The 27056-nt window shown below is 50.0% G+C and overlaps 11 protein-coding genes across 11 annotated transcripts; 5 read left to right on the top strand and 6 right to left on the bottom strand.

The window, feature by feature from the left end:
- Nucleotides 1–850: 850 nt before the first annotated feature.
- On the top strand, nt 851–2511 carry FPRO_08739 (uncharacterized protein; the record flags this gene model as incomplete). Its single annotated transcript, XM_031222440.1, has 4 exons — nt 851–1137; nt 1227–1655; nt 1711–1931; nt 1985–2511. 4 exons carry the CDS (start codon nt 851–853, stop codon nt 2509–2511), a joined length of 1464 nt encoding a protein of 487 aa, XP_031087899.1.
- Nucleotides 2512–2608: 97 nt separating this feature from the next.
- FPRO_08740 (uncharacterized protein) lies at nt 2609–4527 on the bottom strand (the record flags this gene model as incomplete). The annotated part of the gene is made up of 5 exons (XM_031222441.1): nt 2609–3144; nt 3206–3276; nt 3346–3864; nt 3920–4024; nt 4085–4527. 5 exons carry the CDS (start codon nt 4525–4527, stop codon nt 2609–2611), a joined length of 1674 nt encoding a protein of 557 aa, XP_031087900.1.
- Nucleotides 4528–5211: 684 nt separating this feature from the next.
- Nucleotides 5212–6411, top strand: FPRO_08741 (uncharacterized protein; the record flags this gene model as incomplete). Its single annotated transcript, XM_031222442.1, has 3 exons — nt 5212–5614; nt 5664–6304; nt 6358–6411. 3 exons carry the CDS (start codon nt 5212–5214, stop codon nt 6409–6411), a joined length of 1098 nt encoding a protein of 365 aa, XP_031087901.1.
- A 486-nt stretch (nt 6412–6897) lies between these two features.
- FPRO_08742 (uncharacterized protein) lies at nt 6898–7213 on the top strand (the record flags this gene model as incomplete). Its single annotated transcript, XM_031222443.1, has 2 exons — nt 6898–7037; nt 7087–7213. The coding sequence occupies 2 exons, from the start codon at nt 6898–6900 to the stop codon at nt 7211–7213; spliced, it is 267 nt and encodes an 88-aa protein (XP_031087902.1).
- A 302-nt stretch (nt 7214–7515) lies between these two features.
- On the bottom strand, nt 7516–8706 carry FPRO_08743 (uncharacterized protein; the record flags this gene model as incomplete). The annotated part of the gene is made up of 1 exon (XM_031222444.1): nt 7516–8706. One exon carries the CDS (start codon nt 8704–8706, stop codon nt 7516–7518), a length of 1191 nt encoding a protein of 396 aa, XP_031087903.1.
- A 706-nt stretch (nt 8707–9412) lies between these two features.
- FPRO_08744 (uncharacterized protein) lies at nt 9413–12163 on the bottom strand (the record flags this gene model as incomplete). The annotated part of the gene is made up of 3 exons (XM_031222445.1): nt 9413–9760; nt 9817–11083; nt 11133–12163. The coding sequence occupies 3 exons, from the start codon at nt 12161–12163 to the stop codon at nt 9413–9415; spliced, it is 2646 nt and encodes an 881-aa protein (XP_031087904.1).
- Nucleotides 12164–12510: 347 nt separating this feature from the next.
- On the top strand, nt 12511–14324 carry FPRO_08745 (uncharacterized protein; the record flags this gene model as incomplete). Its single annotated transcript, XM_031222446.1, has 2 exons — nt 12511–12894; nt 12942–14324. 2 exons carry the CDS (start codon nt 12511–12513, stop codon nt 14322–14324), a joined length of 1767 nt encoding a protein of 588 aa, XP_031087905.1.
- A 349-nt stretch (nt 14325–14673) lies between these two features.
- FPRO_08746 (uncharacterized protein) lies at nt 14674–15474 on the top strand (the record flags this gene model as incomplete). Its single annotated transcript, XM_031222448.1, has 1 exon — nt 14674–15474. One exon carries the CDS (start codon nt 14674–14676, stop codon nt 15472–15474), a length of 801 nt encoding a protein of 266 aa, XP_031087906.1.
- Nucleotides 15475–15565: 91 nt separating this feature from the next.
- Nucleotides 15566–21349, bottom strand: FPRO_08747 (uncharacterized protein; the record flags this gene model as incomplete). The annotated part of the gene is made up of 1 exon (XM_031222449.1): nt 15566–21349. The coding sequence occupies one exon, from the start codon at nt 21347–21349 to the stop codon at nt 15566–15568; it is 5784 nt and encodes a 1927-aa protein (XP_031087907.1).
- A 754-nt stretch (nt 21350–22103) lies between these two features.
- Nucleotides 22104–23642, bottom strand: FPRO_08748 (uncharacterized protein; the record flags this gene model as incomplete). The annotated part of the gene is made up of 2 exons (XM_031222450.1): nt 22104–23294; nt 23373–23642. The coding sequence occupies 2 exons, from the start codon at nt 23640–23642 to the stop codon at nt 22104–22106; spliced, it is 1461 nt and encodes a 486-aa protein (XP_031087908.1).
- A 688-nt stretch (nt 23643–24330) lies between these two features.
- Nucleotides 24331–26383, bottom strand: FPRO_08749 (uncharacterized protein; the record flags this gene model as incomplete). Its single annotated transcript, XM_031222451.1, has 6 exons — nt 24331–24378; nt 24426–25620; nt 25668–25959; nt 26010–26040; nt 26094–26254; nt 26311–26383. 6 exons carry the CDS (start codon nt 26381–26383, stop codon nt 24331–24333), a joined length of 1800 nt encoding a protein of 599 aa, XP_031087909.1.
- Between the last annotated feature and the right edge of the window lie 673 nt (nt 26384–27056).

Below are 27056 nucleotides of genomic sequence, written 5' to 3' on the forward strand. Positions count from 1 at the left end.
CGTTTGTTTCATTAAGCGGTGGATTCAGAAGGGAGTCATCCGTTGGTTGCTGGTGTTGGTGTTGGTGTTGGCTAGAGCTGGGCCCTGTCTGGATGGCTGCTCAGCTTGCCTGCTTTTCGAAAGCTACTGAACACCTGGTAAGGGTTCACAATTGACATGAACACGGAGTACGTCGATGCCCTGTAAAAGGCGGGGTTGCCGTATATAATTGCATTAGCCGGGGCAATCAAATCGGGAGGTTCAGGCTTTAGAACAAGAGCTAGCAAACAAGTTTAGTTAGTTGCAGGCACTAACAGATAGCGGCTCAAGTTCGGAATGTCTGAAATACCTCTTTTGAGGCAAGTTATCTACGCCCCAATCTCTCATCTCTTCTTACCTTGCTGCAACTGTAGCTTCACATATGCACTACTAAAGCATTATACAAACTGAATTTTCCACTCTCTGAGATATCCTTTCCGCAGAAATGCCTCAGCACCGTCGCCGAGTAGTGTCCTGCCCGACATGTCGCCGTCTCAAGACTCGATGCGAAGTGCCAAACGGTTCTGCTGTCTGTAGTCGCTGCAGAGCTTTAAGGTCAGCCAACTTTTTTATAGTCATCTCTGCAGTGTTATAGTTACAGGAGATCCTCATTGATACGACGTGCAGATTGCCTTGCGAGCTTCCCCATGATGCGCATCGAGTATCCATAGAGCCTGAGGGTACTTATCCCAGGAGCCCGTCTAAGCTTGTGCAAGGATGCAATTGTGAAGCAAGGCATGTAACTCAACAGTTTCTATTACATGATCTTGTTTGACAATTATTACTCAGACTTACTGCTCTCGAGGCTGAACTGGCGGAATTGCGCTGCGCTATGCGCGAGCTCAGCCAAAAGACAACCTCTCGCGCACCACAGACTGCACCAAGTGAACAGCATATCACGGGCTCGGTCCCCAAATTAGCAGTTGTATCTCATCCAGGAGCTGAGGATCAAACATCCGCAACTCGTCCTGATCCACCAGTCGCTCCAGTCCATGTAATTCGGAAGATGTATACCTGGATCAATGGTAACCCTGAAACGCCAAAGGACGTCGTCGAGCTACCCGAGTCGATCGCAGCTCAATTGGCTTCAAATAGACTGGGCCTGCGTTTTATTGAAACGTAAGAGTAGTGTCCTGTACGGCGAGCTAATTTTGGAACTTGCGCAGTTACATTTAACTCTCTTATACCTCAGCTAATATAAGCCTTAGATCTAAGAAAAGTATCCCACGACTGCACTTCCTACAAGGAACTATTGACAAAGCTCTCAGTGGAGCATATAACCTTCTCTCTGTGACCTGCTTGCTAGCAGGCATGCAAACTCACTTTTCCATCATCAACAAAGACCTTCATACGTCGCTTTACAACGTCCTCAAGTCTGAGCTCGCCAAGCTCTCGCTCGAGTCTCCTCTTAAGCTGCCGTCCCTCTATGCGATGCTTCTAACCTGTCTTCTAAACTTGAACCTCGGCTACTCTGATAGCTTTATCGACGCCTGGCTCTTGAGTGGCTCGCTGATCCTTCACCTTATGCTCTCGTTGGATTTTCCTGTTCTGCAGCAAGCGACTGCGTCGTTACTTTATACCGAGGATGATAGGCATCGGATACTGACGTGGAATGCCGCATGTCTCCAACATCTCAAGTATGTCGTTATAGCTATCGTCCAATGCACAGGAAGCTACTAACCAGTATGCGAGATTCACAATCGGTGTAGGGAAGCTGTCGGCTGTGCGAATGGACCTGGCGGCACATTACGTTGAGATAGTTAAGCACGCAGATGGTTTCAACGAATTGGACAAGGAAGTTGTGGCCGAACTCGAGCTTTTCATATTATTATATCGAGGCATCGTTGAGGAGCATGTCTCAGCTAATCAACTTCAAAGCAACCTCACACAATGGCATATTACTAATGCAAAGCGTATGTTAATACTGCAAATACTCCGACTTGTGCGTGCATCTAACAAGGTGCAGTGCTTAATCTTGATGATAGCCTAGAGTTAAAATTTGCTCTCTCGACATTTAGCTTACTTGCCAACAGATGGGAGTTGTCCCAACTACAGAAGGAAGACATCAACAACGTCCGCGAGAATGCTGTGTATGGCCAGCACATCGAGTCCATACTAGAGCACAGCCACCACGTCGTACGGCTCTCAAGGGACATGATTAAGCAGAAAAAGATCATCCACACTTTCGACTTCCTTATGGGCGCTTATGCGCACATCACGCTGGTCGAGTTCTCGGACAATCTCGAGGACATCGATGAGACGTTTCGTCTAATGGAGGAAGTGCAAAATCTGCGAAAGGATACATATGTTGTCGAACCGGTCTCTATCTGGGCTATGAACATGATGAGAAAAAGAGTGTTTGATGCGGCACGACCTGAGGTGGACACACAAACACAAATGTTGCCTGGTCTTGATATTTGGTGGCCGCCTTTTGAAGCTTTAAGTACTAGGATGGAGTATACGTCAACAGAAGTAAGCGAGCAATATCAATAGTTGGGTTATTATAGTCTGGACACCATTGTCCAGGTCCAGATGACGAGATGGATTATTCATGACTTAAAAAACATTGAGATTAAGGCCTAATTATGGCTCAAAACTTCTCCATGGCAGATTTCTGAGCGTTACCCATCTCCTGATCCCCAGAGGCAGCATCAGACGAGTCAATCACGACATTGACAAAGGTACCATCATGACTCTCCACAAAGTCCTTGGGCTCCTTCCAGCCCGAGACCTTTGGAATATTCTTACTCGGGAAGACTGTGTTGATGAGCCAAAAGCTTCCAAATGCCAGGAATAGTCCCACGGGATACGCAACATAGTAGAACCGCTGAATACCCAACGGTGCATCAACACCCATTTGGTAAAGGAATCCATAGAAGTTAGGCGCGATGGCAATTAAATAGACTGCAAACGCTCTAAGATTAAAGCCGTGGAAGAAGTGGTAGGTAGAGTCCTTGTGGCCAGAGTAAAGCATGGGAATGTCGAAGACGCCACGTCGAAGGAGGTAGTAGTCACAGATGAGAATACCTGTGATGGCGCTGAGGAAGATCTGATACGAGCTGAGGAAGTTGATGAAGACGGCTGCAGATGAAAGCAGGTACCATGGGCAAATTGCGTACGAGATGACTACAGGAGAAGTGATTAGTCAGTGGCTGGTCAGGCATAAGAAAAGTTGAGAGACACATACTTGCACAGATAAAGAAACCGCGCTTCACCGTGATATATTTGGGCATGAGAGCTGCGATGTCGTTTCCGGCACTGTGAAGATTAAGAGGTCAGCTATAAGTTCCAGGGTCTCTGGAAGGAGAGAAATTGGGCTAAACTTACGGAATGGAGTTCTCGAAAATAGCGGAGAACACGGTTGAGTAGACATAAGCAAAGGAGATCAATGCACATCCCGCGCGATTCGCAGAAGTATGACGATCACCCTGCATAAGCATGTCAAGAGTCGTAAGCGGATTCCAAATGACCTCGCCAAAGATACCCTTGCTAGCAGCCGCGATCAAATTACCAAACACGCCGACCAAGAAGTTGGACATTGGGAAGCTGAACACCTGACCAGCGATGACATCGCTTGGCTTAGAGGCATATCGTTGCAGATCGGATGCATTGGAGATGAAGGTGCCGCAACTAGCGAGTCCCAAAAAGAAGAACTTGAGGATCAACCAGGACTTTTCAGAGCCTTTGACGGTTGATGGCTCAGTCAATGTCTTGCGGACGCTGCCGGACTGTGATAGTGTCCATGCCACGAAGGCGATGGTGGCGGCGAAGTAGACGGCGACCTTGATGTGGACGAGCTTTCTCATGCGGGGGACGGGGACGAAGAGAAAGGCGCAGTTAATAAGCCTGACATTTGACGACGATGTTAGCAGATGCTCTTCTGTGGGTGATAGGAACATACCAGTAGAGGAAGAAGCAAAGCATCTGTGCCGAGTTGAGGGCGGACTTGGAGCCCATGATGTCGGGAATGTTGGCAATGGAGGGAAATATGGCGTGAAGAAAGACACTGCAAAGAGCAAGATGATTAGCTTGGTCTTGGGGTAACTGCTCCTAGAGTTCAACTTACTATAGACACTGCGCTCCCTGCACAGCATTCACACCATTCCAAACAATCGACATAACAGCCCGATTAAACGTCGGCCACAGCGCACCCCAAGTCCCAAAGCTCGCTCGACACGCAACAGGAAAAGGTATTCTGTAGAGGGCACCAGCGCGACCATTCAGCGCCATGAGACAACCAGCGAGTAACTGGCCGCCAAGCGAACATGCCAGAGCCTCCCACATACTCAGACCAGCAGACTGACCGGTAGAGGCTGCATACAGGTTACTGACGTTCGCTGTGGCGGCAAACCAAAAGGCAGAGTATGTGATGGATGTCCAGGTGCGGTCCTTGACGGGCGTTGGGCGAATTGAGTCATTGTCGAGAAAGTTGGCTGGTTCGGTTGTTCCATCTGCGCAGTGTTTCTTTACGAGGAGCCGATCGTGGGCTTTGGAGAGGAGTGAAGCCATGTTTTCTCCAACGTTGTGTTGTGAAAAAGGGATCGACTTTGAGCAGTTGTAAATGGAAGACCAGGGTTGATGTTTATAGAATGCAGCATATCAACTTTGGACCAACCACAAATAACGGATCTAGAATTGATAAGGTCGGATCTATACAACCTGATCCTATTGGCGCTGATGCCATGTCCGACGGTCGCCGGTCAGGGTAGTTACACTAGTGACGCTGTTATCTGTGCCCGCAAAAGATAGCCACGCGTATCAGATTGCAGAGCCAGTGCCCGCCCCGTGTAGCCAATACAATCTCGAGTTCTGTGGGTCACAACTGGGAACTGCAAGCGATAGGGGAACGGGGAACTCCGCCACGGATGGCCCCGTCGGCAGTTATGGGTCCCCATCTCCGACGGTCTCCGTCTTGTGCCTAACCTACAGCTGAGCAAATATTGCGCAGCTTCAACGACTCTACTACATCAAAAGCTCGGGTGTTATCTTATATCAAGTCACCAATTCCAGGCCTGTCACTGATAGTAGCGTTCTAAGCATCAATAGCGGAGTTACCAGGAACCAGGTTGTCTGTGTTCAGTTGAGCTCTTAGCATTCACCTGGCATCTGTCTTCCCCACTTTGACTTGATCATCATCAGCAACCTCATCTCATCACCTACAATCTACTCTCTTTGTAATCAAAATTAACAACCATGGCTACTACCACAATCGAGACCACAGCCCCCGTCTCGGCGTTTACAACGGTGCAGCTCATGACACCAGACGGGCCTGTTTCCCGCCGTGTGCGCTGTGGGGCGCCCCGTACTCCGACCCTGGATGAAATGCCCGTCATCGACCTCAGCTCACTTGATGGGGATGCGACCGCGCGCAAGGCCATCGCCACCAAAATCAAAGCTGCTGCCGAGAACACTGGCTTCTTTTACGTTGCAAACCACGGTATTCCTCAGGAATTGATTGAGCAAGCCCTCGAACAGGTCAAGACCTTCTTCAACCAGGAGCAGCAAGACAAGGACCGGGTCTCGTTTGATAAGGCGGGCAAGTTCTGTGGTTATCACGGTGTTGGAAGCACGCAGATCAATAATCAGGAAACAAGAGGTATGCAACTCGACTAGCCATACCTCCCGATTTACTTACGCTGTTATAGACAAGAAGGAAACTTTCTCCATGCGATATGATACTCGTATCGACCAAACCCATAACTGTGTCGACGACATCAATGCCAACTTCTCATCCACAGACTATGTCTGGGACAGGACAAGCCATCTCACAAACTTCCGCCCTGTACTTACCGAGTTCTATCAAAAACGGCTAGCCCTCGCCCGTAAACTCATCCGTTTATTCGCCCTGGCTCTCGACCTACCCGAGGACTACTTCGACTCCATCATCACCACTCCCGGCGCAGACGCAGTGCACATTCACTACCCCGGCACCGACGGCAGCACCGAAGATGTCGACGTGGGTATTGGCTCCCATACGGACATTCAGTGCGTGACTCTGCTCTGGCAGGACATGTCTGGTGGGCTGCAGGTCCTCTCGGCAGATGACGAGTGGCTCGACGCACGGCCAATTGAAGGGACCCTAGTCATCAACATAGGCGACTTTCTGCAGAGGCTCTCGAACAACCGGTTCAAATCCACGGTACATCGCGTGTATAACAGGCAAAAGACGTCCCGCTACGCCATGCCCTTCTTCCTCGGGTTCAACCCGGACGCGGTATGCGAAGTTCTGCCGACCTGTATTGACGAGGAGCATCCTCCCCTCTATGAGCCAATTTCATGTGGCAAGGTAAATTGCACTCCGTGTTCACGTCAAATAGTACTCAGACTAATCGCTTGCAGTGGCGTGACTCTCGTCTGAAGCTGGCTGAAACTCCGGATATAAAGGCACTATGATGAGCAGCATCCATAAATGTGATAGCTGACATCTACGCACAGCTCGTTCATGAGCTCGTATAAGTGGATAATAAGTAAAAGGGATTCAACACAGGCACGGCTAATAAACCTCACGTGGACTGACTCATGGAAACTCCCTGGATTGCTAGTTTAGTTCTCCAACAGAAACAAGCTGCCAAGTTTTTTTAAACATGTATGCTTTCTGGCGATGCTGGTTTAGGCACTCAAGTGGGGGTGACACCATTACCGGCAATATCCCTAAATTAAATATATGTGGTCCTATTCCCTGGCCAGCGAACTTTAAGATCCATCTGAAGACCCTGTGTCGACTTGTCTTGACAGCGGTGAGTAAAGCAGCAATGAAGCTCCATATTGTCTCTCTTGGTATAAGTAAGCAGTGCCCCAAAGTACCAATCCATCTAGTCTGTATCCCTCTTGTATTTTGTTACTCGAGTCAACTACATACTTTATCCCGTTACCGCCACAATGAAGCTCCTCAGTCTCACTGTTGTCTGCCTCCCTGTCGTGTCAGCGAATTATCCCTGGTGGACAAAAGGTGGTTGGGCCAAGCCAGCCGATTTCACACCAAGGAGTGTGCTGGTAACCCCAATACTCAATACTTCTGTGTATGTGATATCATTTAGCTTTTTTGTAACGTGGCTAACTGTTAGAAAGGGTACGTTGTCCGGCACAAGAGGCGAGAACCCTGAACCAAATTCATTTCCTTGGAGGCGCTATCCTTGTGCTTTGGCAGACACTCAGGGACGAGGATGCCACTGGCAGGGTGCTGTTGGAAGTGTAAGTTATTATCAGCTGGACTAAAATGATAATTACTAACTGTTGAATCGGTTATCTGTGTTCGTATTGCGCGTCTTGAGGAGATGAAGTATGTTACTAACCTGCCTTTAGTGTTAAGTGCTATTTGGAAGTATTATCTTCTGTACTGTCAATTGATGGCTATAATTCACGATAAAATTATCAAAGTCCATGCATTTAAGGCACTTAAGCCGCTCCGTACTGCTATAGTTGCTGACTTGTATGGCCTCCAACTGCATATAAAGATGCCAGAGAAATGCTATTTAATTAACACATCAAAAAAAGGCATTACATTATATTGGGAAGAGTGACCCCAAGGATTTTATATGTAGCCTGGATATATGCAGCCGGGGAAGGATGTGCTGTATTCAGCATCCTGTTCATTGTATATGCAATTGTGAGCCTTCGATCACAATCCATAACCAGGATCGATCCACCCCATCCGCTTCCCCATCCGACCCTTCCGTTCGGGAGCTGATCTTCGACAATCCCGGACCCGGGCCCAGTAAGATAAATCCCCAGTCCACGCCTCCCGCTCCGCCCTGTCACCAAATCGATCCCCTTCGCATGTTCAGTAAGGGCCAATTCCACCGTCTCAGGAGTGAGAAGGCAGTGATCACCTCCCGCGCATATGCCGCCGAGCGAGTAGCAGGAGAGGATCTTGACTAGTGTCCTGGCGTTTGTGTGGCCATTGACTGAGCCCAATACACTGGATCGCCACAGCGCCGTGTTGGCGTCCTCGGCCCTGGGCGAGGGGTTGCAGAGCGTTCGAGCGACGATGGAGTCTTGCTCATATCCCGCCTGTGAGCTGAGTACCTCCTGGATTGAAGGTCCCGGTGGAGGTACAACGGGGGCCACGCGACTCCAGTCCTCCTTGAGGCAGCCGAGCTGAAAGTCATTCCCAACACCCAGTGGCCGACAGATCTCCTCCCTAATGAATTCGTCGATAGACATTCCCGTCTTCCTTCGCACCAGCTCTCCTACAAGGAATCCCTGTGTCAGACCATGGTAGCCCATTCTACTTCCAGGAGTCCACATGGGTTTCTGGTGAGCCAACTTATCAGTCGCCTCCCTGAGGTCGCAGATGTCCTCCAGTGTCATGTCGTCCTCCCACGCGCTGAGACCTGCTGTGTGGGCTAACACTTGGCCCACCGTGACCTCGGATTTCCCATTTGCTGCAAATTCGGGCCAGTGCTGAGAAACTCTATCCTCGGGGCGGAGCACGCCACGCGATATCAGAATCAAAGCCGCCAGATTGGTTACTAGCTTTGTGGTCGAAAAGACATTAACCAGTGTGTCTTTGCCCCATGGCTTCTTGGTCGATGCATCGGCGTAGCCCCCCCATATATCTACAACGTCATCACCGTCGATGTTGACACAAAGACTGACACCGATATCTTGCCCGGATGCGACAAACTCCTCCATCATATCGCGGAGTTTGGAAAACCGGGTATCACAGTACCCTTGAATCTGAGCCATCCTTAAAAGCGAGGATTTGCTGTAATTATTGAGGAAGTTGCAGCAAGGCTTAAAGATAAATAAAGAAGACGTGCTTCTCAAAGCTTGCTTGAACCAGATATGGTGCTATAGCTGTAGACAGACGTGTTGTGCTAAAATGCACTTGTTTTTAAATGTGTTATTAGCAGCCAGAGTCATTTCCCCTCGCCCGAAAAGTCGGACCGAGCGTGCCGAGCGAATGGGGCTATTACATCCTACTCCGTACTTGGGTTGAGTGTGCATTTCCCCATGATGAAGGAAACGGTGGGTCTATTGTGTGTATACGAAGCGAGTGCGAGTGCGCTATAAATAGCCTTACGTTGTACCGATTACTAGCGCCTTGCTCTTCGCTGCTAGCTGAAAGACTGGCACATTTTAGTGGCCACTGAAAGATATAGTTAATCTGGCCCTTAAAAGGTTATTGAAAGCACAGCATACCAGTGAGATGTATAATAATCTAATTAAGGCATACCTCTTAAACTAGTATCTTCTTTATTTTCTAGAATATTCAACAGCTATGTTTCTTAAGCCTTAAATCCATTGGTAAAGCGTCAGAGGATGGACTTTTAAATGTCTTTAATTTATCATCTTTAAGGGCAGGTAGGTCCCTCGACCCTCGATTAATAGCCCTTTCCATCACATGGCCTTGGCCTTCCATCATTCCTTGGGGCTGTCCAGATTATCCTGGTTAGTCGCTCTGATATTCCCTCTCCCCTTGACCCTGCGTTTTGGAGTCATTTTTATTCTGGTCGTGGCTAAAGGCACAGCCTTGGTCCTCATATCGACAATAGCCATAAATAAGTGCGTTTCGGCATAGTGTATTTTTATTCTCTGGGAGAGCACTGTGGTCGGTATCTCGGTAATGTGTGATGACCTCTCGCTCAATTGTTGGGCCTCGGAGGACTTGCGGTGGAGGATATGGAGATGGAGGAGCACCCCTTTCGCGACTGGTGGTCCTAATGTAGATACGCTCGCGTTCATGGACAGAAGGTAAACCAGGAGGAGGCGATGTACTCCGCTTCCCGGGCTTCGGGCTCTAGATTGTTGTTAGCAATGTGTTCCATACAGTGGCTGTATCGTATCTCAACTCACCTGATTACCAAATGAGTCATAGTAGTTGTGAACAGGTTTGAATAGCTCCAGCAGTTCATCCAAATCCTTATCCCCATGGCCATGGAAACGTGACGGTGATTTGGCATGACGCCTATCTGTCTCGCGCACCGACTCAAACTCATGCTCATCACTCCAGTAAGGCGTCTCTTTTCGTAGATATTTGTCCCGCTTCTCACGGATGAGTTTGGTATGCTCCCACATGCGGTCTTGTTCCCATTCGGGCACCCGCCGCCTGACTAAGACGTATTCGGGGTCTGCGTCGAGATCGAAGCCAACATTGAATTCTCGTAATGTCTCGAGAGATAGATGTTTTCGAGCAAAGCGAGTATATGTCTCTTCGAAATCTTGAGCAACGGGGCCAGCTTCGTCAGAGGGTTCGATGGGAAGCCGCTCCTGCTCCTTGGATCCAATCGGGACCTCAATCTCGAGTATGTCGGCCATGATATCGTCTAGAATTCTCTTCTGTAAATTTTCCTCAAACTTCTTTAAAAGCTGCGTCCTTGACTGCAAAGATAGATTCGATAACTGCTTCGCGATTCTGGCCTGGAGAGTCTTTCTTTCGATCTTGGATAATGGTACGCGGTTTCGAATCTCGGCTGGCTCAAATGTAAGCTGACCAGAAGAGATCGGAGCGGCGGCTGATGGCATGGAATCATGCCCACCTGGCACCTCGTCAACGGTAGCGTCGCCTTCACCATCCTTTTCGAAAGTCATAGCATGCCGACCGCTTGTATCGCCTATTTCTGGTAGCTCACGAGCTTTGGAAGAAGTCTCACAATTGTCATCGTAGGCTAAAATAGCGACCAGCTCAGATGCCCAATCGTTCAGCTCGCCACTCTCGTCGCCATCCTTTAGCTGCTCATTTCCGATGCCAGGAAGAGCAAATAGAGCCAACTGTTCAAGATGGAGCCCAACATGCTTGATGTATGACTTTAGCTCTGAAATAGGTTGTCTGCAAAAAGGGCATTCTTTAATGACATCATTTAAAACAGACACCTTGCCGCGAGCCACGACAGTACTTATATGCTCGTCGCTCGCGTTTGGCAGGTGCTGATGGCGAATGTGATCACCGAGTTGAACCCCAGATGTGAACGTGCTACTACAGTTAAATGGACAAGACCATGTGTGCCAGTGATACTGGGATACATGGAGCTGCCATAGATGTCGTCGATCAAAGTCCATATTTGATTCGACACACCTTGAGAAGAGACAAGTATACGGACGGAGGTCTCCAAAGATGTGGCGTCTATGATAAGCGTTAGATATGAGCAGACTGACGACAGAGTAGCACCTACTTCCATGCCCCTCGGGTGTTCGCTGATATCATCCTGTAACAGTATGGACATTCAAAGATACCCGTATCTGCCTCTTGTGGTCGTGGAGGAACCTTGAGTGGAGAAGCCGGCTTCATCTCTCCATCTTCCAGCATCAAATAGCCAGCCGAGCTAGCATATGATGTCTCAGACGTGGCTATATCGGATCGGCTGTCCTCATCAATCACACCGGATCTCGTGAAGCGCTCTGGAAGTGAGGAGGCCACAGTGTTGGGTACAATTTCTGTCCGACTCGTATCCTTCTGAATCTCTTCATCCAGGCCTGCCGCCAATTTAGCATGGTGTGCCTCTCGGTACTTGAAGAACTGGCGCCGGCGGGTGATGGACTTTCCCAGGATGTCGGGCAACTCCTGACTGATATTTGGGAACTTGTCTTGGACGTAACAGATATCATGTGCCTCGTAGAAGGATACGTCCTCGTCGGGGCCGGCGCCGAGCTTTCGGAATCTCTCATGTGGTGCTGGATTGGCGATGGCGAGAGATAGTCGTAGAAGGCAGTCGATGGCCTCGGCGATATCGGTGCAGAACATTGATAGTCTTTTGTTTGTTGGAATACTCTCATCATCATCTAGGTCGATGAAGCTATCTTCGCTTTCTCGATCTGAGCCCCCAGGAAGAGACTCGAGCTTATTCTCATTATTTTCACTGTTCTTTGGGGACTCCTTTTGCGGAATGAGGATTATAGTATCCTCTAGGGATTCTGATATGTCGCGCAGAAGATAGATGACCTGGTCTTGTATATGAGGTGCCTCTCTTAACCGATGATCCAGCGATGCCGGGCCGCTCTGATGAGCTCCTAGGTTCCCAGCCCACATCTTGAAGCGGGTGTTCTCGTTCTCCAAGGCCATTAACAGCTCGGATAAACCTTCAGACTCGATCTTATCGTCCAGAGAATCGATCTCATGGCTGAACGATGTTTCAACCGTCCGGAAAGACCTGAGCACGTTTCGGACATTGTGCGCAATTGGCATTTGCTCCTGGTTACTGTCCATGGCGACAAAAAGCCATGAGCAAGGCCAGGTGGCTGAAAGAGATGTTTCCTACAGGCCGATTGTTGGTAAGAAAGTGCTGTTGCGTTCTGTTGCGATCGACCTTGACTTTATAACAAAGACCCGACACGAGATCAGAACCAGCAAGTTCAGTTAAAAGCTCATCAGATCAGGCTCGCATACATTGCCATTCTCAGTGTCGTGCGGGGTTGTTTGAAAGCGGCTTTATCATTGGACTGGGCATATGCAGGTCGTAAGATGGCCGCTCCATCAGCCTCAGTAACCGCTCACAGGGCTCTCCGCTCTCTAAATCAACAACCCTCGAAAAAAACGAGGATGAGAAATGACTGATGTCTGGATTCGAGATTGCAGGTATAGTCCTGGGGACGCTTCCCCTAGTCGTCACAGCCCTGGAAGCCTACAGCAACCTTTTACGCGACTGGGGCAAGGCTCCGGCCGAGCTGAGGAGCCTAAACCGACAATTGTCGACTGAGCGGGTGAGATTGTGCAACGTCTGTGAGCAGCTCATCAGCGATGTTGTATCGCATCGAGATATTGAGCCGATGCTGCAAGATCCATTTGGACCTCTCTGGCAGGCCAAGGAGACTAATGATAGGATTCACCGGAGGTTATGGGACTCGTACGGCCCCTTCGAAGATACCATCAAGGAAGTCGAAGAAGCGCTTCAAAGTGTGACGATGCGGCTCAGAATTGACGTATCACCCGACGGGACGGTGAGGGACCGTGTTCCTTGAAAGGGCTAATAACTGACTTTATGCAGGTAAAATGGATTGACCGTAAACGAGTCCCAAGGGACTTCAAGAAGCTACTTTACCGCTTGAACCGAAAGGACTACCAAGAAGCTCTTGAAACTATCTCAAAAGGAATCACAAGCCTGGAGGGCCTGACGCAGCAGAGCGTCGGCCTTGAGCCCAGACGCCGGAAGCAGTCTCGATGCAAGGTGTTCAAAGTTTTGCGGGACCTCTCAGCGAGCTTCTATAGAGCTCTGTGCTCTAGTATTCTTTGCGCCGATTCACACGATGTCAGCCTAGAGTTAGCGACGCGATTTATTGAGGTCGGACATGAGTGTGACGATGAAAGAATTGTTCAAGATGCTCAATTCAAACTGGCTATCTCTTTCGAAGTCGCCAAAGGCCCGACAAGCAAGATGTTCTGGGATGAAGTCAATATCAAGGCGGTGTCCGTATCGATGACCACGCCGTCCGCGCCACGTGTTGTGGCTGCAAAGACGAAGAGTGCGAAGCGCGTCTCTTTTGGTATTGATCGGGCTCTATCTCGCTTGAATCTTACGGAACCTGCTACGGAGCTCAAGTCCAATGTCAAGACTGCCATGGCTATCATGACTCGGCCTGCTACCGACTTTGCATACATCAAGTGTCCTGAAGAAAGCAGTGTCAGGCCAACAATAAGCCCTCTAAACCTTTGTCTGACTCTACAAAAGGCCCACCAAGAGAGACCTGCTTGTTACGGCCACTTGATCGACAAAGAACACAGCCACCGCCACTTCCAGGTTTGCCCGCTAGGAACGGTAGTTAACAGCGATGGTTGGTCGATAGTAACTCTTGAAGATGTTCTTGAGGGCAAGCGGGGCCTTCGACCATTGATATCGTTAGCGGAGAAGGTCAAGTTAGCACTCGTCATCGCCTCTAGCGTGCTTCAGCTGAGTAAGACGCCTTGGCTTCCTGAGGCCATAACTTCAAAGAATGTGCATTTTTTCAGACGTGGAAACACGCTCTCATACGAGCACCCTTTCATACAGAGGAGACTACCCGAGTGCCCACTGAAGCGCGTCAGCCACACGTCGGAAAGCACAAACTACTCTATATCAAGCAACGTAACACTCCTTGCACTCGGAATGCTGTTGCTTGAGATTATTCTCGGTTGTTCGCTTAACCAGCTACGGCTACCAGATGAGAAAAGCCCTGATAATGATAACGATGGGCTTATTCAGGACTTGACAGTTGCAAATCGGATGCTCGAGCAGAGAGTAGCCTTAATCAGCCCGGCGTATAAGGCGGTGGTTGAACGGTGCATAGGATGTATGGAGTCTAAAGGTCTGGAAGACGATGGCTTTCGCCAGACGGTATATAATGGCGTTGTTATGGAGCTGGAAGCAATCTGGGATGATACAAAGCTCATTTAGGCTAAGCTTAGGCTATAATTAAGGTAATACTTAATAATATTAACCTAAAAAGGCTTTATTATTTAGAAAGTGATAGCGCATACAAATCATACATTAATACTAAACCTGAGACATACATTAATGCCTGACATAGCCTAAAAGAGGGGTAAAAACTCACCGGTTACGCCATTTAGTTCTATTATGTATCCTGCAACGGAGCCCAACATTTTCCGGAGGAGCCTTGTCGGCTGTTTTTACTACTAATATGTGGTAGTCAACCCGTTCATTCACATAGTAGTAGAGCTATCGACTCAAGCTACTAAGTTCTCTCTGCTGATTTAATATCTCAGCCAAAATCTATTTTGTTGACATGGAGACCAATCCAGAAATTATCCAGCCTGCAGTGTCGCAGGACGACCAAGCTGTCGCAGTCTTTCTCATCCATGATGGCGGCGGTACAACATTTTCTTACCACTGTCTGGCTCCTCTTGACCGCCCTGTTTATGGGATTTATAACCCCAACTTTAGCAGTGGAGAGCCTTTTGATGGTGGACTTTGCGATATGGCCCGTTTCTACGTTGATTTAATCGTAGAAGCTGTGGGCAAGAATGACTTCCCTAAGCGATACGATGCCAATGGGAGGGTTCAGGTTATTCTTGGTGGCTATAGCATGGGCGGCCACTTGAGCTTGGAAATGGCGCATCAACTGGATAGCAAAGACGCCAACATCAAAGTCATCGGCATCCTCATGATCGACACCGTTTACCCCCAGAAGCAATTGAACGGAACCGTCAGAAACACCGCAAGTGAAGAATCTGTGGAGGAAGAGGATAGGTCTCACATTCTTGCCCAGCGCGCAATAGCTGATGCGAACCGCATGATAGATGCGTGGACACCTCCAGTTTGGAATGCAGACTCTGCAGAGCGTCGTCCCCGAATCATCCTGCTTCGGGCCAAGGAGGCTGTACCGCTGGATAGAGACGGAACTATGCACTTGGGTCGAAAAGAGCGGAACCTGGGATGGGACATGTATGAGAAGGATTTGTTTTTCAATGTGGCAGACATCGAGGGGCATCATTTTGAGATCTTTGCATTCAGGTACCTTGACGGTATTTCGGATAGCACCAAAGAGGCCTTGGATGCTCTGGAGAATGCAGCGTTGAAGGATTGAGCCACAGGGGCCTAGCAATCAATTTTCAAGTGCGTTCATTGAGGAAACAGCATATCAATTGCACATGTCTAGTCTATTACAAAGAAAAAAGCTATCGGGTGGAATCTGTACCTAGCCGAGTAGATAGCGTTGGTTGCTTGAAAATATCCATGACGGTCATCTTTATCCCAGCCTGCTGAGCTTTTCTGACAACCTTGAGCGCAGCAATTGAGTCGCCTCCAAGTTGAAAAAAGTCATCATCTAATCCAATAATGTCTGGCTTCACGCCTAGTACATCAGCCCAGATCCCCTGCATCTTGCGCTCGACATCCGAAGTCGGCTGCCTCTTCAAGTCATGCCCTGAAGTTTGCTTCCTCACCAAGTCTTGGACAGAGAGAGTTGCTCCGATTCTTTTTAGCTCTCGGCGGTCGGTCTTCCCCGTACTTGATGTAGGTAGCTTGGGGAGGTAGATGAAGGCGCTCGGCCTCATATGTCTGGGCAAGCGCTTGGACAGCTTGAGATATATGTCTGAAGGAACAGGAAGAATTTTGGCGTCGGCAGGACTAGAAGCATCCTCATTGAACATGATGCCCTCATTCGCTTTGAGGAAGATGACCAGCATGGGGCTTGGTGTCTCTCCGCGTGGTAAGATGACCTCGGCAATCACTGTCGTCATCTCCTGCATGCACCTCTGGACGTAAACCTCAATCTCTCCAAGTTCAACTCGCTGTCCGTGAATCTTGACTTGTGTATCTTTTCTCCCAACGTAAGACAAGCTTCCATCGTGGTTGAACCGTACCAAATCGCCTGTCTTGTACATTCTTCCACGGCGACCCGCTTGACCATTACTACCATTCAAGAGCCATTTCGGATCTTGGATAAATTTAGCGGCGGTCTGCTCTGAGTTACCAAGGTAGCCGCGGCTAACGAGTGGACCTTCAAGAAGCAGTTCGCCAACGTATCCCGGAGGTACAAAGACCTCATGGTCATGCTGGTCTACTACCCAGGTCAACAACCCAGCTCCTTTTCCTATTCTGGTTGCCTCCGCTGGCGTCGAGGCATCTGCATTGATGGTACTGATTTGACACTCTGCAGGCCCGTAGATATTGACAACTCTCACGCGACCCCACCAACGAGTGACATCTTCCAGCGCTACAGCCTCTCCACCTAGAATGACCGTTTCAAGGCATGGTACACCAGCTGGATCAACGAGGCGCGCCACGGAAGGCGTGAGATCAACGACAGTGGCCCTCATATCCGCCATAGCCTTTGTAAGATCGCCCCAACGATCTTTGTCTGAAGGAACACATAAGCAACCGCCCGAGGCAAGCGTAGCAAAGACATTATGCACCGCAATATCAAAGGAGTAGGCGGCAAAGTCAAATACCCTGATTTTATTGTGGAATCCAAGAAGTTTGCACTGATGCTTCAGCATGGAGCAAAAGTTGCTATGTGTCAGCGTCACACATTTGGGCTTTCCTGTGGTGCCCGATGTGAACACTGCGAACATTATATTTGAGGGGCTTTGCAAGCTTATCTCGCCAGATGCAGAGTCGAGAGAAGCGGCCACCTCTGAACTTATCTCAATGACTCTTTTACACAGCCGTGAGCTTAGCACGACATTTGAGGATGAGGATATTATCACGTCCGTCTCCAACTGACCAACAATAGTGTGGAGACGCTCTGCTGGCAGGCTGGGTTCCAGGAGTGCAAAGCCTGCGCCGGCCTTGAGAACAGATAGCATGGTCACAGCTGTCCACATTGACTTTTCGAAGCATAGTGGAATCAGAGTGTTGGGCTGTATGCCAGCATCGACGAGATGGTGGCCAATCTTTGTAGTTAGATTGTCCAATTCCATGTACGTGAGCCCACCATCCCAGGCGCATATTGCTGGCGCGTTAGGCTGGGCGATGACGTGTTGTCGGATGAGTTCATGGGCGCACAGTTCATATGACGCAGGATATTGACTATTCCAAGTCCACAGCAGGTCCAGGTCATCGGGTGTTGTTATGTTGACCTCTTTCAACGTCGTGACTGAGTCATAGGCGTTGTCAAGTTGCTGCATTCCATATTCGAGACGGCTTAACAATCCACGAACCATGGACGATTCAACCACTCTTTGATCGAAACTAGCACTTATGTGGATTTCCTTTTCACCAATACGTATCTCAAGCGTAAGGGCATACGTGTTGAGCCAGCGATGCTGAGGAAGTGCCTTCCAAACACCTAGCCCCTCATCTTGTCCTGTGCTGCCAGATCTGTCTGGTTGAATGACGAGAAGCGATTGAAACATGCATGCATTCTTACAACCAGGTGACATCCTTGCGATGTTGTGCAGTCCTGCTTGTTCAAAAGCCGCCACGTCTGCTGAATGTTGGTGGATGGTGTTCACATAATCTGATACTTTTTGGGAACAAGACAGGTTGACGCGAAGTGGAATTGTCGCAAAGGTTGGAGCCACAATAGCTTCTACCCTGTCTACCGGAGCATTTCTTCCCGACGTTGTGACACCGAAGACTGCCTCGTCCGAAGCGTTGATGCGTCCTATGACCAGGGCCCATGCCGCGTGGATCAAAGCCGTGGTTGTGATGCCGTTTGAGAGCCGCTTGGGCTGCGAAAAGTCATGCTGCACGATCGTGTCTGCTACCGGTTGGTCTATCGATGGCGGTAGAGTTGGGAATGTTACGGAACCGCAGTCATGAAAAACACGCTTCCAGTACTCAGACACCCTTTGGGGATCCTTCTTGTTGATGTGCTGGATGAAGGATTGGAATTGGGGCCCTGGCTCGACTAGTACCCCTCCAAGTGCGTCGAGGACTGCATCCTTGATCAAACCAACTGACCATCCGTCGTAGAGAGCATGATGTGCCGTCCACACGAGCCATCTCTTGGTGCCCTCATTCTCTTTGATCCAGGCAAAGCGACTGAATGGTTGACCGAAGTCCATGATGTTCCTTCTATCTGCTTCAAGATACTCATCCAACCCTGTAAATGTGGCCCAATGAATATTTTCGTCAAGGACAATTTGGATAATTCCCAAGGTGTCGTGATGCACAAATCTGGTACGTAAAATGGGCATCGTGCAAACAACCTTTGACCATGCAGCTTGGACGTCATGCTCTGAGATGTGCGGCGCTAGTTCCAGCACAGATTGTTCTACACATGCGCCTGGTCTTGCAGAGGCCAGAGATATCAAGCCTTCTTGCAGGGGGGTGCATGGGTAGGCATCTTGGATCTTGACTGGATCTATGCCATGACGGCTCGCGACATCGTCGAGGAACGACCTGACATCGACTGAATTCTCCAGGAGAGCGAAAGGTGGGATGAATGCATGGACTTGGTCCAGCTCATGCACACTTGTATCAACCAAATCATGAAGGACTGGGTGTCGAATGATGTCTGCAACTTCCAGCTTGATGCCAGCCTTGCGTGCCTCACCAACCAATTTGATAGCAGCAACACTGTCACCTCCAAGATGGAAGAAACTATCATCTAGTCCGATATGAACAGGTTCAATCTTGAGTACTCGGCTCCATAGCAATTGCATAGTCTTCTGCATGTCAGAAGTAGGTTGCCATTTGGGTCCGGCCGATGTTCGTAGCTGAGCGAGCTGCTCGGCCGACATCGAGGCGGCTATCTGGCGCAATTCTTTGCGGTTGACCTTTCCAGTAGCCGTTACGGGGATAGAATTCATGGTAAAAAGGGTGGCTGGTATCATATAAACCGGAAGATGATGACTGAGCTTGGCCTCCAGGTCCGCAGGCAAACGAGAGGCGACGGCTTCCGCAGCCTCTGCTGTCTCGCCTTCCAGGAATGCCACCAAAGTCGGACTTGTATCAGTTCCTTGTGGTGTTATGACTTCGGCTACGGCCCTGTTCGAACTTGAGAGCTTCTTGAGCCAATGTTCAACTTCTCCAAGTTCAACTCTTTGGCCTCTGATCTTGACTTGTGCATCTTTGCGTCCCAAGAACCTAAGGGTTCCGTCGTCACTGTACTGAACGAGGTCCCCCGTTCTGTACAAGCGACCATGCCTTCCAGGGATGTTAGATACCGCCGAGCCACTCGTGACTCCTTTGAGGAGCCAGTCGGGATCATTTATGAACGCCGCAGCAGTTTCCTCAGGCTGATTCATATAGCCACATCCCACGAGTGGCCCCTCGAGCAACAGCTCACCAATGTATCCAACAGGCTGCAACCTGTTGTGGTTCTCTGGATCCACGATCCAGGTGTTCAACCCCGACCCCGTACCAATACGGAGAACGTCATTCATGCTGGTGGGATTCCCATTGATGACTGCATTCGAAGTGCACTCGCTCTGACCGTACAAGTGGATAGTGTGCACTTTGCCCCACCATCGAGCAACCTCTCGTGTAGATATAGCTTCACCCCCAAAGATGATAACCCGTAGGTCGGGCACTTCATCAGGATCCAGAAACTGCATAACGGATGGCGTCAGGTCTACAATGTTGACCTCAAGGGATCTGATGACCTCGGCCAGTCTGTTTCGTCGATCGTCTTCACTCGGAACGCACAGACAGCCACCGAGAAGCAGAGCCCCGAAGACATTGCTGATAGTTGTGGTGAAGCTATATGAGGAAAAGTCGAGGATTCTGGACTTTGTGTCGAATCGGAGGACTTCAGACTGGTGGTGAAATGCTGAAGCGGCGTTGGCGTGCGAGATCATGGCACATTTTGGTATCCCCGTGCTTCCGGAGGTGAAAATCACGTACATCAAAGATGTCGGGCTCTGCTGGGCTGACGGCCAGTCCGAGTTCTGAGCAGGCTCTTTCAGGCTCTCGGGTTCGAGGACAAAGACTGCTTCGGCAAGTCGCGATCCCAGGTCGAGATTAGACTTGGAGGCCAATATCAGGTTTGGGTTGACGGTCTGGACCATGTATTGGAGTCGTTTCTCCGGGAGTGATGGGTCCAGGAGGAGAAAGGCTCCCCCGGCCTTCAGAACACCGAGTAATGCGACTATTGTCCACATAGATTTGTGGAAGCACAGCGGCACTATAGTGCCGACTTGCACACCAGAGGATGAAAGCTTCCGAGCCAAGGCCGTAGAAAGCCTATCGAGCTCACCGTATGTCAGCTCGCCATCCCAAGAACAGACTGCCTGTGCATCAGGCTGAGAAGCTGCAATGTCTGTGAAGATGTCATGAACACATCGTTTGATCTGCTCAGGAACGTGTTGGTTCCAGCGCCAGATTATGTTGAGATCTTGAGGTGTGACCATTTCTACTTCCGCCAGTTTACTTTCGGCATTGGCATTAGCAAGCTGATGCATCGTATGCTCAAGGCGCTGGAACAAAGCTTTGACCAAAGAGGGTTTGAATAGAGTCGACGTGAAACTTGCTTTCCCATTGAGTCCTTTGGTACTTCGATGCAGATCAACGACGAAAGGATACTTCATCGACAGATCTTGCATCTGGAGTGCAGGAAGCTGTTCCGAGGTGTTGTCTGATGGACGAATAACGAGTAGTACTTTGAGTTCAGTGGTTGCAGACCCATCTAGGCCATTCACCTTCAACTGTCCTCTTGCGTCTTCATGCTGCCGCTGCACGGATAGAAGGTATTCAGAAATAGTCTTCTCGCCTGCGGTTTCAACGCAGAGCGGTACAACAAACATGCCTCGGTTTGTCCAGCTCTGCAGTGCAGCATCAAATATCACAGTGTCGTCAGAACCCAACTGTCGGCTGACGACCAATCCCCATGCAGAGAGGATCAAGGACGACAGTTGACTGTCGGAAACATGCCCACGCAATGGTGAGAATTCATGATCCACGACATCGTCAGATGCTGTATGCGCCACGCACGAAGCTGAGTACGGGTCGGTATCCCCTTTCAGCACAGTATGCCAGTCAACTGTAAGCTGGCTTGTGCCGAGTGAACCCATTTTTTATGCTTGTGATTTGACTTGGTTGTAGGATGAGACGGCTCTTTATGCCTACAACGACCAAAGTTGTGTAGGGCAGACAAAATTCAATTATATTCTTAATTTTTGTGGCCGTGAATGTTCTAAATCATACATCGAGACAAGTCTTATAAATCTCCATTCTGGGCTTGGGCCTTTTCTCCGTTCCATTCGGGAGTTTAGTACAGGGTGAGGCACATGCTAGCCTCGCCCATTCTGTCCCTTGCACGGCCATGAGACACCTCGATTTCCTGCCCACGATTTGAAGCTCCATCCTCCAAGGCACATAGACCTTGAGAAACGGATCTGCAGTTGCCTTATCTTACGAATACAATTGTGTCGCTGCTTTGATGCAGGTATGCAGGCCCGATATGGTACGCCAGTACCTCCGCTACAGATGTACAGGTTGCATGTACGTAACCCAGAAAAAGCAAAATTACGCCACTTGCACTCCATGTCATGGCTCATCGCTGTGATCTCTTTTCTCTTTCATTTCACCAATCAAAATACAATAATGTCTTAGAAGCCCCTTCCTGCATGCAGTCAGATCCGATTTGATCGATATGGCTCACCGAGATACAGGGGTCCAAATCTACGAACGCCATTCATAAGAGGATCGAAGAATACATACATATTCGATTTCATGCATACATTGTTTATCAATTTCTGGCGGTGTGAAGAGATGTGAAGAGCGAATGCATGTGACTAAGGCGCTTCCGGATGCAGTGCAACCCAGCTATTCGGCTGGCAGCTCTTTTAGAAGTTCTCTCAGTGTCTGGAGAATCGCCAACCCCCGCGCCACTGCGGCCCTCTCTTCACTCACCCCCCATGCATCAGGAACCTGGATACCACCTCGTCTACCCAGTATCATCTCTGCGACTGCAGCTCCACATCTTGCCGCCACCGGCATGCCGTGCCCTGTATATCCCGCACTGATCCATAGCCCTGTATCCTCAGCCCCAAATTTCCCCTTGTCACTGGAACTACCAATTAGAGATCCCTGTAAGCGCCCAACCCAAGGTCCACCATCGCTGGAATAGCCCATGATCCCGGTCCATTCGTACTTGGCATCCAGTACCTGGGCTTCGACACCATTGCCATTCTCATGAGGCAGCATGAGTGCATCACTGACGCACCGATGGAGAGCCTGACTGATGATCGGATTGATCTCGTCATCATTGCATACACCTTCCTCTCCATCAAGCCGCTCTGCCAGTCGCTCACCGCCAAATATGATTGACCTATCCGCTGAGCTCGCAGACCTGTCTTGGGTATCTTCCGGCCCACGGTGAATCAAGTATTGGTGATCGGCGCCCTTCATCCAAACGTAGCTGTGCGGGAGCTGCGTGGTCCCTGCGGGCGGCTCAAGTGCACAGACTTGTCCTCGCACGGGCGTGATGAGGCCCGACATTCCAGGAACCAGATGTGACGTGTACGCGTTGGTCGCGAGAAGCACATGTCGAGCTTGTACCTGGCCACGCTTAGTATGCAGGCTCCATGACAACTGACCACGTTCGATGCGATCAACCAGGGTGTTTGTCTGTAGATTGAACATGGATGCATCGTGCTGATCAAGGAGAGACTCGAGAATCCATGCGACGAGTTTGTAGGGCCAGCACTTTGCAGCATTCGGCTGGAATACCGCGGCTATGGCCTCAGGGACATGTTTTCGGGCAAGCTCGTCCTTGTCCTGGATGAGGATTGCCTTATCCTGGAGGTCTGGATATTTCTGCAGGCGCTCCATCTGCTGCTTAACAGCTCCCAGCACCTCTTCCGAGAAGATGGGATGCACACCTCCAATGACTTGCCAGTCACATGGAATGCTGTACTTGGCAACCAGATTGGCGATGAGATCAAAGGTGCCAAGTTCAAAGCGGGCCACATCAGCAGGGGCATCCCATACAGCGGGTTGACAGTGACCTCCGTTCTAGTAATACTTGGTAAATATCTGTACTCATTCTGCCCTGATCAGGGAGACAAAAAGAATTGGCAGAGAAGGACTCACACGCCCTGTTGCACCCCAGCACGCCTCTCGGGCCTCGAGCATGAGGACGCTTCGACCTCCAGAAACAAGCTCTCGTGCGGCAAAGGTACCCGTGATGCCACTACCAATGACAACTACGTCGGCTGTGGTCGGGAGCTCTTCAGTAGTGCGGTGACCCAACAGCCGGTCAGATGGATCGCGGTGCCAGTAGGAGCGAGTGCTGTTGGAAGATGGCGGCCTAGCCCGTCTACCGGTACCATTCTGGGTTGCCTTGGCCGAGGTGTTGGTCATAGTAAGGATTGAAGAAACTGGACTGCTGCTGGAAACGTGTAGAGCTTGTACCGGTGTCTGAAGAAGCGGTGTTTTGATGGGCACTCCTTTACTCAATTTATGCAGGTTGACGAGGGGTACCATATCTTGGTCACATTATCTACGCCTACTCGTGCTTTACCTTGAGGCAATTTACCCCTCTTGTTCCACTCATGGACTGATGCATCGTCACACCATTCGATATGTAAGGCTAGGTGGCGTGGGGGATGGAGTTGGAGCCGTTATGGTACAACCCAAGATACAGTGCCAAGCACTGAAAGGCCTCGTAATCTTTGTGAGGGGCTCATGGCTGAGATACACAGGGTACACTGCACATCTTCACTTCCCAGGATCTCCACAGCCGGGATCAGCCATACGCATTCTACAAGACCAGGGTAGCACCACCTACCCCGCATCTACGTAGCATTCCGACATTAAGAACATAGTGGATCTACGATCAGATCTTGATCAAGGTCATCCTGAAAGTAGAGATGCGACAACGTGCTGTGTAGCCGCCCAGAGTAATTTACGCTTTTACCATACGACCTCTAATCTAGACATAACTAAATACACACCTAAAAGCCAAACTCAATCAAGAATCTGAGAAACCTGGCATCGTTGCAATTGCCCGTACTATTCCTAAATTCTAGTGCTGAGACTACAGGTGCTTTCAAGTTAATTTCTTTGTCTTCTGTAGAAACTCCTCGTAATCGTGGTACTGTATTATTAGCACGTGGTTCACCCATGTAGAATGCACTCACTCACCGCATCTTCGACCATCTGTCTGGCATGAGGCAGTGCTCGTCTTCCGCAACCGGGAATTCCTCTAGGATTCGTTTCAAACACCCGCCATACGTGGCTATTGGGCGGACCCCGAGTTAGACAGTTGTAGAGGCTTCTGTCCGTGAATCGTAGCTTCAGATTGCGCAGACTGAACTTAGGACCAGCATTTTCGTACATTCCCGTGCCAGCCATGTCGTGCAGGAACCGGTAGAAAGGATACGGACGGATCAGTCCAGCGTGTGCTGATGGCTCCTTGATGCGTCCGAGACGCCACCAAGTATGATAAGCGTCCACCGATGTGTTCATATCAGCCACGCTCGGGAGCTGTGCGAGTTTTCTGTAACCCCGTGGCGGCGCTGGAGATCCTTGTTGGATAGAAGTCTCAGCCGCCCAGATCTGGGTCACAGCCATGGACGCGAGTTCGCACACGCACCATGCTGTCTCCAGAGCTGAGATCCAGCTAAGAAACGCAACAGATGAGGCCCAATTTGGAGGAAAGATCATGTGGTGTAGTCGCGGAAGGGAAAGCTCCTTCGGCACGCCAGCCTCATTCATCTTGTTGGCTTGGCCAGCTGTTGTCAGGGGCACGCCACAAGCTCCGTCCATTTCTAGCTCTGGCATGAGGCTGTAGTCGAGGGTATAGCCAGTACAGAAGATGACAGCATCAACTTCAACCGTGGACCCGTCGCCGAGGAGCACGCTGCTCTCGCCCACAAAGGCCCTGAACCCGTGTACAGGAGCGACAGCGCCTGAGTAGAGTGCTCCCATGAAGTCGTCTTGCACAGCAGGATGCGTGAACTCCATGTTGGCGTGTGGAATAAGACGCCATTCTCCCCTAATTCTTTCTTCGGCGCGTTTATATCTTTGGCTCTCCGATAAACTGGTGTCAAGGTCGTAACGTGCCATGTCTCGGAACATGGTCTCCTCCGTGAGGCGGTTAGCCAAACGATTGGCAATACATGGCACCTTATGCTCTGTCATGTATTTGAACTGCAGAGAAGTCCAGGGAATGAGGTCTGTAGGCACGCCGCTGTCGTCGTATCGTGAGATGATGATTCGGCCGCGGCGATAGGACTGGTACACCTTGGACGCATGCCTGGTGAGGCTGAGCGACACTTCGCAAGCTGTGTTTCCTATCCCAACAACGAGAACCCTCTGGCCTGAAAAGTCTTCAGGTCTCGAATCAGTTAGTCTTGGCTTTTAGCCCCTTGATGAATGACTTACTTGCGATAGCTCTGGCCGTGAATAACGGTTCCTTGGAAGATCTTCCTCCCCGGCATTGGAGGCCATGACGGAATGCTTTCGGATCCAGAGCCGAAAACAACCTTGTCAAACTTTAGAATTTGATCGCTCCCGTCAGGTCTGATGATATGGACGTTCCATGCCTTGTCTGCCTTGTCACGGAGTACCTTGCGGACTGTTGTCTCGAAACGGATATGCTTTTCAAGTTCGAAATGCCGGGCATACGATTCCAAGAACTCCCCAACCTGTGCACCTGTCATATACGGAGGCAGATCTGGGCTGTCAGCATGGTCAGAGTTGGTGGTGCTGGCAACTGCAACAAACCTTTGGGCACTGGAAAGTCACTGAATCCAGACTTTTGTAAATCAGCCAGATGATCAAGACTGCTGGGGTGAATAAGTGACTCACAACAAACCTGCTAACGTTGGAGACCGTTTCCGGGACTACTGACGTGTAGCTTGAGTTGGAGCTGTAGGACCAGACGCCGCCTACACGTTCTCGTCGTTCGAAACCTATGGCATCAAAACCTTCTTCTCTCAAAGCCTTGATTGCGGACAGCCCTGCCGGACCTGTTGTCGTCAGCTATGATGCGTGGTGGTGATACTTTGGGGATTGGTCTCAGTACCTACGCCTATGACAGCGATCTTGACTCTGCTCAACTGGGGACCCTCCTCAGACTTTGGAGTAGATGCAGCCATGGTAGCTAGCAGTGGTCACAACCCTGGGTAACAAGGAGGCTGCCCGCCTTTGCAGAAACGATGGGTGGTAAGTGTAACAACAAGATTGAACGGAGTTGGTTGACTGGCAAGCTGACTAGATAGTACCTCAAGACCGTTGATAGTTGGGGGACTCACCGAAGTTCCATCGAAAGCCGAGCTGCGACATCATTGTCCCTGGTCTCCACCGACCGACCTGCACAAGACATCTCAGAGGCTGAAAGCCAGTGCAGTGATGATTGTTGTTGCCCCTTGCTGCGGTGTCTCAGCATGCAATGATCTCGTTTCAAGACATTCAATGCACAAGTTGCGGTAAGTAAATGAAGCCAGTTTTTTGCCGCCCTGAATGAGAATCCAAGCAGAGCTGTCCCGTGTCTCACTCCTGATCAAGAGCCCACCTGCATCACCAAAGTCGGTCCTTGGCTATATGTGTGGCCCGACCGGTGACCTAATAGGGATTTCCATGCAAGCTAGCAGGCTATGTAGTGACCCCGCCCGTACTCGGCCCAACTAAGACTAGCTAGCGCTAGGGGAGACGGAGATCGGTCCATAGCGACGCGGAACGGCACGGAACGGTAGGGGAAAATACCCTGGCACCAACTTACCCAACAAGTTCTAGCTAGGCAGTCGCATACCTTGACCAAGCGAGATGGAG

The sequence above is a fragment of the Fusarium proliferatum genome (genome assembly GCF_900067095.1).
Source record: "Fusarium proliferatum ET1 genome assembly, contig: FPRO_scaffold011, whole genome shotgun sequence".
Lineage (NCBI taxonomy): Eukaryota > Fungi > Ascomycota > Sordariomycetes > Hypocreales > Nectriaceae > Fusarium > Fusarium proliferatum.